This window comes from Anolis carolinensis, unplaced genomic scaffold (genome assembly GCF_035594765.1).
Source record: "Anolis carolinensis isolate JA03-04 unplaced genomic scaffold, rAnoCar3.1.pri scaffold_7, whole genome shotgun sequence".
Lineage (NCBI taxonomy): Eukaryota > Metazoa > Chordata > Lepidosauria > Squamata > Dactyloidae > Anolis > Anolis carolinensis.
The window spans coordinates 17,358,167-17,370,666 of NW_026943818.1; the positions used below are offsets into that span (position 1 = coordinate 17,358,167).

Consider the following 12,500-nt stretch of genomic DNA (forward strand, 5'->3'; position numbering starts at 1 on the left):
TTTCTTGTATTATTTTTAGTTATTTTCTATTATTATAGTATTTTATTGTATTAATTTTTTTAGTGTTTTTAATTATTTTTTAGTGTTTTTTATTATTTTTTATTGGGTTGCTAGGAGACCAAGTTGGAGGAGCTTAGCCTTCTAACTGGCAGTAATTGGATAAATGCAATTATTCCTCTCTCTCTAATTAGGACTTTATTTTTCTTTTCTTTTTGTTGTATCAACCTAGAGCCGTGGATGATGGGTTGTGTCGTCAAATTTCGAGGTTGGGGGGCCTGTAGTTTTGTTGTTTTGTGGGTCGCCGTGATGCCATCACTCTTTTATATATATAGTTATTTTCTGTTATTATAGTATTTTATTGTATTAATTTTTTAGTGTTTTTAATTATTTTTTAGTGTTTTTTATTATTTTTTATTGGGTTGCTAGGAGACCAAGTTGGAGGAGCTTAGCCTTCTAACTGGCAGCAATTGGATAAATGCAATTATTCCTCTCTCTCAAATTAGGACTTTATTTTTCTTTTCTTTTTGTTGTATCAACCTAGAGCCGTGGATGATGGGTTGTGTTGTCAAATTTCGAGGTGGGGGGCCTGTAATTTTGTTGTTTTGTGGGTCGCCGTGATGCCATCACTCTTTTATATATATAGATAAACATTGCTTCTGAATAAATACATTTAGGTTCCAGATACGAAACCCGTTGCGGTTGGCTTAATCAACTCGAAACTCGTCAACCTTTTGACCATTAGACGTGTTTATGTTTTGACAAAGTCCGTTGAAACAACAGAGGTGCCTAATATTTGCATATTTGTCAGGTCCGACGTATTAGCCGTGTTGTTCCAAAGTCTTTGGCGTGCAAAACATTTCATTTTTCATTACTGTTGTCACTGTTCACATTTTCCATTATTTATGGGGGTTATTGAAAAATTGATGGTATGTTGGTACCGGAGAGACATCCCGTGTTGATTTATGGCACGTGGAACATAGTTCAGTGCTTCGGTTTCCGGCTGGCGAGTGGCACTTTGTCATTGTCCCCAAAGAAAAAACATCCCAGCAAAATCCCCTTGCGTTCCCCACAAGTGGAGTGATGCATACTCTATCTCCAGAATCCTCCATGAATTATTCACTGTTTATTGTGCTAGTGTGATCGTCGTCGTGCTCATAATACAGAGTTTATCACCATGTCCTGTGGCCGGTTTAATTATGCAGTTGCCGTGTGGTGGCATTTCTCTCTCCCCGCCCTTTGAAGTTCTATTTGTGTCAAGCCTGAGAGAGCTACTCCACGTTGTTACCTCTTGTTTCCTACTTGAGAAGATGTATTTTGCAAAGGTTTTGGCCTCAGTGGACATCTGGCAAAGTATCAGGTCTGTCCTGGGTTACACTGCATGTTCATACATATACGAGGGTTATCCAGAAAGTAGATTACGTTTTGGAATTAAAAATAAACAAAGTATAGGAGAAAACATTTACCACACCCAAATACCACTTCTCAAGATAGTCGCCATTCAAATCTAGGCACTTATCATAGCGATGAGTGAGCTTCGCAACTCCTTCCCCACCAAACTCTTCCACTTGCGCCCTCAAAAAGTATAGAAGAAAACATTTACCATATGCAGTTGAAAGCCACACTCAAATACCACTTCTCAACATAGTCGCCATTCAAATCTAGGCACTTATCATAGCGAGGAATGGGCTTGGCAACTCCTTCCCCACAAAACTCTGCCGCTTGCATCCTCAACGCAATAATAAACATTATTTATATCCTGCCCCCTCTCCAAAAGAACTCAGGCAGCTTACAACAAAATTAAATCATAACACATATATAAGCAAAAGCAACGAGACAGGACATGAGCTTGGCAACTCCTTTCCCACAAAACTCTGCCACTTGCATCCTCAACACAATAATAAACTTTATATCCTGCCGCCTCTCCAAAAGAACTCAGGCGGCTTACAACAAACTTAAATCAAACATCAAGTCAGACGCAAACTCTGGTTGTCCCGAGCGTTCTTGTCCGGTCACTGGGCTGGCCTTCCCTTTTATTCTCTTTCCAAAGTTTCATGCTGACTACGAGCAGAACTTCTGTTTGACCCTTCAAACACATTTCCAGCCCGCTGGAGACACATTTTGATTCCAAAGCAGTGCTTATTCAAAAAGAAAAATCTCCTTGCAACACATGAAGGGCTCTGGATGGCGAGGGCAGCGGGGTGGGGAGCTTTTAGATCAATGCTGGTCCCCCGAGTGCCGCTGACTTTTTGCACCAGGGACAGTGCCAATACTGTGATTTTTCTTTATATATTCCTTAAAGAAAAGCCGGCATACCTTCTCTTTTTCCGTGTCATACCGGAATTGCTTCTTCACCCTCAAAATCCCAATAGGATTCTTTGTGGAATTTGGAGTCAACCTGAATCGCTCCTGCCCTGGTTTATTTGGTTTTATTTTGATAAGAGAATGCCTGAACAATCCCTAAGTTCGATACGTGGCTGAAGCAGATTTGGATTCACTCTGCATGTCCTGGGTGTGTTGTACATATGTGTAGCTCTCCTTCTTGTTCACCATTTCTACTCATCGACCCATCCTTTGTGTTGTGTTATTTATTGTTATATAATTTTATTGTTTCACCTTACTTAATAATGTGTTATGTTCCTATGTAATGTATGTGTTGTTTTTATGATTGGAAACCGCCCTGAGTCCCATCTGGGAGATAGGGCGGTATATAAATAAAGTTGTTGTTGTTATTATTTTTTATTATGACACAGCAAACAAAATAGATATGCTGGATTTCATATCACAAAATCACAAGTCGAAAACTTCCCAAGTGTCTAGGACTGTGTGATGTCAGCTTTAGTTTGTAGTGCAGTTTTCTTGTACTGATTCTTTGCTGTACCATTATTATTGTTGTTGTTGTTGTTGTTGTTGTTGTTATTATTATTATTTTATTATGACACAGCAAACAAGATAGATATGTTGGATTTCGTATCACAAAATCACAAGTCGAACACTTCCCAAGTGTCTAGGACTGTCTAATGTCAGCTCTAGTTTGTAGTGCAGTTTTCTTGTACTGATTCTTTGTCTGCTGTGCCATTATTATTATTGTTGTTATTATTATTATTATTATTATTTTATTATGACACAGCAAACAAGATAGACATGCTGGATTTCGTATCACAAAATCACAAGTGTCTAGGACTGTGTGATGTATTTTCGGATGATGCGCGCAGATCACAGCAGGGTGGCCTTTTGCGGTTGGCAGATCGCAATTTTGTCAATGTCTATTGTTTCCAAATGCTGGCTGAGATCTTTTGGCATGGCACCCAATGTGCTGTCAGCTCTAGTTTGTAGTGCGGTTTTCTTGTACTGGTTTTTTGTCTTTTTTAAATTATTATTCTTATCATTCTTTGTCGAATTCTGACTGGGAAGAAGCTACAGCCACTCCTCTAGCTCTGCCCCGGTGTGTCGTAATAGACACCTTAGATGCTCAGCCCTGTCTCCAGCACTTGGGAAGAGGCTCCGCCCCTCCTCTGGTCCCGCCCCCATTAAACTATGTCTTACGGTTAAGCCCAAAGGACTGTTTAGCTTCTCTTATGTTTCCACTTCTCCACGGAGCTGATCTCCCAGTTGTCGAACGGGATGAGGGAAGGAGATATTGGGTCACTTATCCTCATAGCATAGTTTTTAGAGCTGCCAAATTCCTTGAGCTGGAAATGAAAACATGTGACACATGACCAGACCCAGAAGAGTCCGATTTGTGGCTTTCCCCACTCGGCAGAAAGAATGTCTTTCAAAAATTAATCAGTGTTTGTTGGATGCTCCGGCTTCTCTTTGGGAGAGATCTTGGTCTCATTCACAGAACCAGGGGAGAGTCCATTTCGAAAGAGTTTAATAAAACATACCAGGACTCACTGCTTCTCCCTGTGAAAACTTAATATTCCCCTGAGTGGGAGAGTGGCTGGCCGTGATGATGGTTAATGGCCTCTTTTCGGTGACTTCTAACCTTCAGCTTGACTTTCTTTCTGCTTTTCCGACCCAAAGTGCTCTCGTTTCCATGGAACAACCCTCCTGCTAGGCATGGCAGGAATATATTTTATTTAGCTTTGTTTATTAGAGTCGTTTCAGGAGCACGAGCTGCAGTCCTAAAGACTGTAAAGCCGGGTTGTATCTCGTTCATTTTCTTTTCTGTCTTTTCCATGTTCTCTCCACATACATATTGTTTATTAGATTCAATGTGAAATGAAGTGAATGGCCCAGAAATTTCAGAACACGGTGATCCGACTATACCCGCATGCAATATACAATTGGTAGTTGGGAGTGCTCATTTCGGTCCAGTCTTCTTATTTCCAAAATTCCATTGTTTCTATTACAGGTTTGTACCCCTTACCTTCTAAATATACGAATTCTATAAATTTTCCCCATATCTTCCCAAAATCCTTTTTCAACAACCCTCTTTTAATCTTAATATTACATGTCAAGTATCCTAACTTGCCTCATTTGTTCTGGTGGCCAAGATCAGTAGCCAGCTTGGTCCTTAGGTTAGCTAACTTTCATTATGAGGTTTCTAGCTATTTCCCTAGTTTTTTTCCTAAGCCATTTTTATGAGAAAAGTTGAGAATGCATTGTGGGATATTTTCTTTTACACTAATGAACAAAATAGTCAAGATAAGCTGTTCTTACGGTTACCCTTCCCACATCTATATATATAAAAGAGTGATGGCATCACGGCGACCCACAAAACAACAAAACTACAGGCCCCCCAACCTCAAAATTTGACAACACAACCCATCATCCACGCCTCTAGGTTGATACCTCAAAAAGAAAAGAAAAATAAAGTCCTAATTAGAGAGAGAGGAATAATTGCTTTTATCCAATTGCTGCCAGTTAGAAAGCTAAGCTCCTCCAACTTGGTCTCCTAGCAACCCAAAAAATAATAATAAAAAAACACTAAAAATTAATACAATAAAATACTATAATAACAGAAAATAACTAAAATAATACAAGAAAATAATAAAATATAATAAATAAAAATATAACTTACAATAAAATTAATAAAAAAATGCAAATAACGTCAAATAAAAATTACACAACAATTTTTAGCCAATACCACCACCACTTTGCCACAGCAATGCGTGGCCGGGCACAGCTAGTCTATATATATAAAAATGTTATGTGCGTTTTTCCCATGGAGTAAACAACAAAACCAATAAACCAAATCACACCAAATTTGGCCACAAAAGACATAGTCATCTAATCTATGTCTTTCAATCATCGCTTTATTAATGTTGATGGTTTCTTCGATTTTGATTCTTTTGGGTTTTTTGTCTGCTCCTCATAAAATATAGAGGTTCCTTATAGTTTGTGTCTACCTTACAGTTGTGGCACTTGTAGCTTTGTTAAGCATTAACACAATATAATTTACAATAATATATAATAATATAATATATTGTATATACATATAATATTGATAATATTATATTGTAATACAATATAATGCTAATAATACAATATAATAATATTAATTATATATTATATATTACATGTAATATTACTAATAATAATACAATATATTGATATAGTACAATATAGTACAGTAGAGTCTCACTTATCCAAGTTAAACGGGCCAGCAGAAGCTTGGATAAGTGAATATCTTGGATAATAAGGAGGGATTGAGGAAAAACCTATTAAACATCAAATTAGGTTATGATTTTACAAATTAAGCACCAAAACATCATGTTATACAACAAATTTGACAGAAAAAGTAGTTCAGTATGCAGTAATGTTATGTTGTAATGACTGTATTTACAAATTTAGCACCAAAATATCACGATATATTGAAAACATTGACTACAAAAATGGCTTGGATAATCCAGAAACTTGGATAAGCGAGGCTTGGATAAGTGAGACTCTACTGTATATTGTAATACAATATAATGCTAATAATACAATATAATATTAATTATATATTATATATTACATGTAATATTACTAATAATATTACAATATATTGATATAGTACAATATAGTACTATAATACAATATAATAATATTATATATTATATATTACATGAAATATTACTAATAATATTACAATATATTGATATAGTACAATATAGTAATTTAATATCAGTATTGTGGTATGCTAATAATATAATATTGTATGTAAATTTAATTTGTAAGCTGCTCTGAGTCCCCTTTATAAATAAATCATAAATTAATATGTTGTCGAAGGCTTTCATGGCCGGGATCACAGGGTTGTTGTATGTCTTTCGGGCTGTGTGGCCATGTTCCAGAAGCATTCTCTCCTGACGTGATGAACCAGCCTGGACACAGAATACTATTTGAGAACACAAAAATGCTGGACCATTCTAACAACTATCATGTCAGACTACACAGAGAAGCCATTGAAATCCACAAGCATGTGGACAACTTCAACAGAAAGGAAGAAACCATGAAAATGAACAAAATCTGGCTACCAGTATTAAAAAACTCAAAAATCAGAACAGTAAATAAAAAGCAATACTCTGAAAACAGAGGATTTCCAGACATGAATCAACCAAGGGCAGTTAACGACTCTAAACAAAGGATGCCCCAGAGGCAGGAAGAAGACAGCAGATAAGCTTTTCAATGCTAATTAAAGTGATTAACTACACAACATTCACACTGACCTCTCTCACCCTAGACTTTCCACAGATATATATTAACCTCTTTGCTTAGTTTTCTCCATACCTCACAACCTCTGAGGATGCCTGCCATAGATGTGGGCGAAACGTCAGGAGAGAATGCTTCTGGAACATGGCCACACAGCCCGAAAGACATACAACAACCCCATAAATAAATAGTGCATATTCACCTTGCCACTATTTAAACCTGTGGCTGGAAACGGTGTCGCTCACTGCTCATTACCCTTTTTAGGCTCCTTTCGGGATACTTTTAAGTCGTGTGAAAAGTTTGCACAAGTTTACGGGCACAGAAGCCATGATCCCCGAGACATCCAACGCTATTGAGGACCCAGAAGTGGCTTTGAAGGCAGGCCTCCAGAGGCCGGAAAGTGGAGGATGTGCATTGCATTTCTCTGTTATCCACAAGCCTGGAAATAATTTTGGCTTTTCAGAGCTTTTTAAGGTTTCTCTTTCCCCCACGGCAGCCAAACGAAGCTGATCTAGGGCTGCCTTGGCCTCCAGTGAACAGGATTTTGTGTCTGTTGCTGCCGGTTTTGAAAGAGAGAGAAATGCCTGGTTTGAGTGGGCTTAGCGGTGAGAATAATAATAATAATAATAAAACTTTATTTATACCCCACCAAGTCTCAGGCAATTAGGTGAAATCGTTAGGATCGCTCCGTACCCTTTTATCAGCCAAAACGCTTCTTTATCACTTTCATTTTTTGTCTTTCCCTAAATTACCAATGTATCATTGCTTACTTTGGTAAGTTGGATTTAAATAGTCAGGTGTAAGTCCATCTGTGATCACAGAGGGCAAGGTCACTTCTTTCAAATAAATGTAATTATTATTATTATTATTATTATTATTATTATTATTATTATTGCAGTAAAATAATAAATGTAATAATAGAGTAAAATAATCAATGTAGTAATAATAATAAAAATAGAGTAAAATAAATGTAAAAGTCACCACAACAATAAAGTAATAAATATAATAATGATAATTAATACAGTAAAATAATGAATGTAACAATACCAATAATAATAGAGAAAAATAATAACTATACCATATAATTATATGTATAAGCCGACCTGAATATAAGCCCACAAGGACCCTCACCCGAGTATAAGCCGAGGAGGGTTTTTTTCAGTCCTAAAAAAGTGCTGAAAAACTAGGCTTATACTCGAGTATATACAGTATATATGATATGCATTTATACCTGTGAATCCTTTCATTTTAAGAAGAAAATGGTATTTTTAACTGTGTTACATTTGGGTCTCTTCCTCCAGATGTTGGATAAGCTGAAAGATCGCTGGCTGCACACGGCCTTATGGGAGAAGCTTGAGCTGATCAAGACCGTGATTGTGGAGCCCAAAGGAGGAGACAAGGCCAACTTCGATGAGCTGCTCCAAGTCTACTACGATGCCATCAAGTGTCAAGAAGGGAAGGGTAAGGGGCCCAAGTCCAAATGGGGAAGTAGAACCAGCTACGGGAGAAAGGGGAGACCGTGAGTGAAGCATTATGCTCTACCTGCTTGAGGTGGGATTTTTTGTCAGGGGGTTAATCAGCTCTGAAACACCCTGATTTATTGGTGAGTCAGGCCTCTCACCAATCCATCCTCCGTCAGACTGCTTTAAGCATCCGGCTAACAAACAACACCACAGTCGTAATTCTGCTGAACACAGCGGTTCCTAGACTTTATTATATACAAACTATATACAACTACAAAGTCCATCACGCATAGGACCCATGCTTCCCTAGCAAAGGCAGAGCATGTCCTCTCTCTTTGCTGATCGTCTTCAAAACTCTTCTGCTGAGCAGCTCCGACAAACGACACCACAGTCGTAATTCTGCTGAACACAGCGGATCCTAGACTTTATTATATACAAACTATATACAACTACAAAGTCCATTGCTCATAGGACCCATGCTTCCCTAGCAAAGGCAAAGCATGTCCTCTCTCTTTGCTGATCGTCTGCGAAACTCTTCTGCTGAGCAGCACTGACAAACGACACCACAGTCGTAATTCTGCTGAACACAGCATATCCTAGACTTTATTATATACAAACCATATACAACTACAAAGTCCATTGCTCATAGGACCCATGCTTCCCTAGCAAAGGCAAAGCATGTCCTCTCTCTTTGCTGATAGTCTGCGAAACTCTTCTGCTGAGCAGCACTGACAAACGACACCACAGTCGTAATTCTGCTGAACACAGCATATCCTAGACTTTATTATATACAAACCATATACAGCTACAAAGTCCATCGCTCATAGGACCCATGCTTCCCTAGCAAAGGCAAAGCATGTCCTCTCTCTTTGCTGATCGTCTTCAAAACTCTTCTGCTGAGCAGCTCCGACAAACGACACCACAGTCGTAATTCTGCTGAACACAGCGGTTCCTAGACTTTATTATATGCAAACTATATACAGCTACAAAGTCCATCGCTTATAGGACCCATGCTTCCCTAGCAAAGGCAAAGCATGTCCTCTCTCTTTGCTGATCGTCTTCAAAACTCTTCTGCTGAGCAGCTCCGACAAACGACACCACAGTCGTAATTCTGCTGAACACAGCAGATCCTAGACTTTATTATATACAAACTATATACAACTACAAAGTCCATCGCTCATAGGACCCATGCTTCCCTAGCAAAGGCAAAGCATGTCCTCTCTCTTTGCTGATCGTCTTCAAAACTCTTCTGCTGAGCAGCTCCGACAAACGACACCACAGTCGTAATTCTGCTGAACACAGCGGTTCCTAGACTTTATTATATACAAACTATATACAGCTACAAAGTCCATCGCTTATAGGACCCATGCTTCCCTAGCAAAGGCAAAGCATGTCCTCTCTCTTTGCCAATCGTCTGCGAAACTCTTCTGCAGCCGGCAACTCCCACATTCCATAGCAGAATGACGAACATCCTGTCCGCCCTTTTGAGACCGGAAGCCTTGACCTATTGGCTAGGCAGGCTATCATTCAAGCTGGCCTGCCATTAACCCGTGTGCTGCTGGAAAGCATGCCGGAATACACAGTTGCAAAACCCAACAGCAAAACACTTGATTCAACATTTCACCCTTACACCAAAATACACCAACATTTTTGACGGGGCCTTCAAGATATTGTTTGACTGCTATGCCTTTCAGTCATAGACAACTATCCAAGAGGAAAGATAGGATTTAACAATCTTGCAAATAAGCTTCCATTCTTAAATTAGGATTCATACCTAACTGATGTGATCTACCTGTTTTGGAATAGCTAGTTATTCCACGAAGCAGCTGTAATATTTTTAGATGAAGAAAAAGCCTTTGATAGTTTAAATTGGGATTTAATTCTACCAGTTGCATCACACGAGGAATTTGACAGAGCTACTATGTTGTGTTTTAGAAATTTAATAATGGACACAGGAAACTTATAATCCGTTTCATCCTAATAGTACCTCCTTCCGTTTCCATTTCAGATGGTGCCCTTCTTATCGCTGTCTGTCGAGGCAAAGTCAGCGAAGGCCTGGATTTCTCCGATGACAACGCCCGAGCAGTTATAACGATAGGAATTCCCTTCCCAAATGTGAAGGACCTTCAGGTAGGACATTGCTTGGTGCTGTGAAAATTCATGCTAGAAAGCTGGGGTAGAACATTATTCTCATCTTCTTCAATGTAAATGTGCTTATGTATCCTTTTAATAATAATAGAGTAAAATAATGCATGTAATAATAATAATAATAATAATAATAATAATAATAAATACAGGAAAATAATACATGTAATAATAAATAGAGAAAAATAATAAATGCATTAATAATAAGATCAGAATGAAATAATAAATGTATTAATAATAATAAAAACAGAGTAAAATAAATGTAATAGTAGCAACAATAATAGAGAAAAATAAATGTAATAATACCAATAATAATAGATAAAAATAATACATGTAATAATAATAATAATAATAATAATAATAATAATAATAATAATAATAATAAAATACAGGAAAATAATACTTGTAATAATAAATACAGGAAAATAATAAATGCAATAATAATAATAATAATAATAATAATAATAAGATCAGAGTGAAATAATAAATGTATTAATAATAATAATAAAATAAAATAAATGTAATAGTAGCAACAATAATAGAGAAAAATAATAAATGTAATAATACCAATAATAATAGAGAAAAATAATACATGTAATAATAATAATAATAATAAATACAGGAAAATAATACATATAATAATAAATAGAGTAAAATAATACATGTAATAATAATAATAATAAATAGAGTAAAATAATACATGTAATAATAATAATAATAATAATAAATAGAGTAAAATAATACATGTAATAATAAATTGAATAAAATAATAAATGCAATAATAATAAGATCAGAGTGAAATAAAGGCCACCCTGCTGGGATCTGCACGCATCATCCGAAAATACTTCACACAGTCCTAGACACTTGGGAAGTGTTCGACTTGTGATTTTGTGATACGAAATCCAGCATATCTACCTTGTTTGCTGTGTCATAATAAAATAATAAAAACAGAGTAAAATAAATTTAATAGTAGCAACAATAATAGAGAAAAATAATAAATGTACTATATATTCTCGAGTATAAGCTTACCCAAATATAAGCCAACCAGGACCTTCACTCGAGTATAAGCTGAGGGGTCTTTTTCAGTCTTAAAAAAAAGGGCTGAAAAACTAGGCTTATACTCGAGTATATACAGTAATATAAGACACATGGTGTGAGGCAGTTGTCCCATCTTTAATCATGCATCTATAATGGTCTTTTTGAAAAGCCACATTTTACCCCTAGCTTGTGCCTTGTGGAAATACGTCTCTGCAGCCTCCAGAAGTTGGCTGTTTCGACAGAAATAAATAGCAGGCCGTGAAGGCTCCAGCCCAAAGCTCTGGTCCCCTCTCGGCGGGTCAGGGTTTGGCTCAGAAGAGGCAGGAAAATGCCATCCCGGGCCAAAGAAATGCCTTCTTGGGCTGCGAGCAGATTTCCTCTGCTTACCTCGGGGACTTCGATATTGAGGTTGGAAAATGTGATTTTTGGAGCCAAGCCTGGCTTGGTGAGCTGGGCGTGTGATTTACCGCTCTTACCGCCGGGACCTGGGAATGAGGAAACGCACGGCGAGATGTTGATAATGGGCGGCTCTGAAGTGCAAACCTTAAGCTCCTGTTCCCAGAGAGGATTTTCCGCACTTCCACCTTTCCCAGGTGCCTCTTAAGAGACTGTAATCCAGTAAGAGGCACTTGTGGGGAGGATGAAGAAAAAGCCTGCGTATGAGACTGTATGTGGAGGAGTTTTTATTTAAATATATCCTCTGCCACCAATGTAAAGATGTTTATTCAAACGCTGCCACCAATTGGTTAAGTCTTTATAATGCTGCCACCAAATGTAAAGGAGAATATTAACGCTTGACACCACTTTGGGAAGATACAGCCACTAACTACTCAGAGAGGAGACCTTTTAAATTTCGTTTTCCTTTCTTCTTGTTTACTTTTGATGGTAATATATGTGACAGAGGCTGAGATGTTTGAAGAACAATAGCAAGTTTATTCAGGCACAGAGCTTAATGGTTACAATAACGTTTCTCCTTAGAAGCACTTTGATTAACAGTTGCAAAGCTAGAATGAGGTGATTCAAACTCCTTAAAATGTCACTTCGTTTACTTAAAGTATTTAAAACTTCTTTCTCTACTGCTTCTAAACTGCAGTCACCCTGTGAATTACAATCACAGATTATCTGTTCCTTATCAAGACACAGGTTACCTTAAAATAAGTCACCAAACTTATTTTAAACTGACTCAAAAATAAGCGATTGAGCCTCCCTGATCCCTTCAAC

General features: G+C 37.4%; 1 protein-coding gene across 4 annotated transcripts in view; it reads left to right on the plus strand.

The window, feature by feature from the left end:
* The window catches only part of brip1 (BRCA1 interacting helicase 1), a 192,726-nt gene that overhangs the window by 67,424 nt on the left and 112,802 nt on the right, over nucleotides 1–12,500 (plus strand). For all 4 annotated transcript variants that reach the window (XR_010000101.1, XR_010000102.1, XM_062959249.1 and 1 more), the window contains exons 15-16: nucleotides 7,935–8,094; nucleotides 10,105–10,226. Coding sequence is in view for 2 of the 4 variants with exons in the window: in XM_062959249.1 (XP_062815319.1) it covers nucleotides 7,935–8,094; nucleotides 10,105–10,226 (282 nt within the window). In the remaining 2 variants the exon portion in view is untranslated. The remainder of the gene's footprint in view (nucleotides 1–7,934; nucleotides 8,095–10,104; nucleotides 10,227–12,500) is intronic.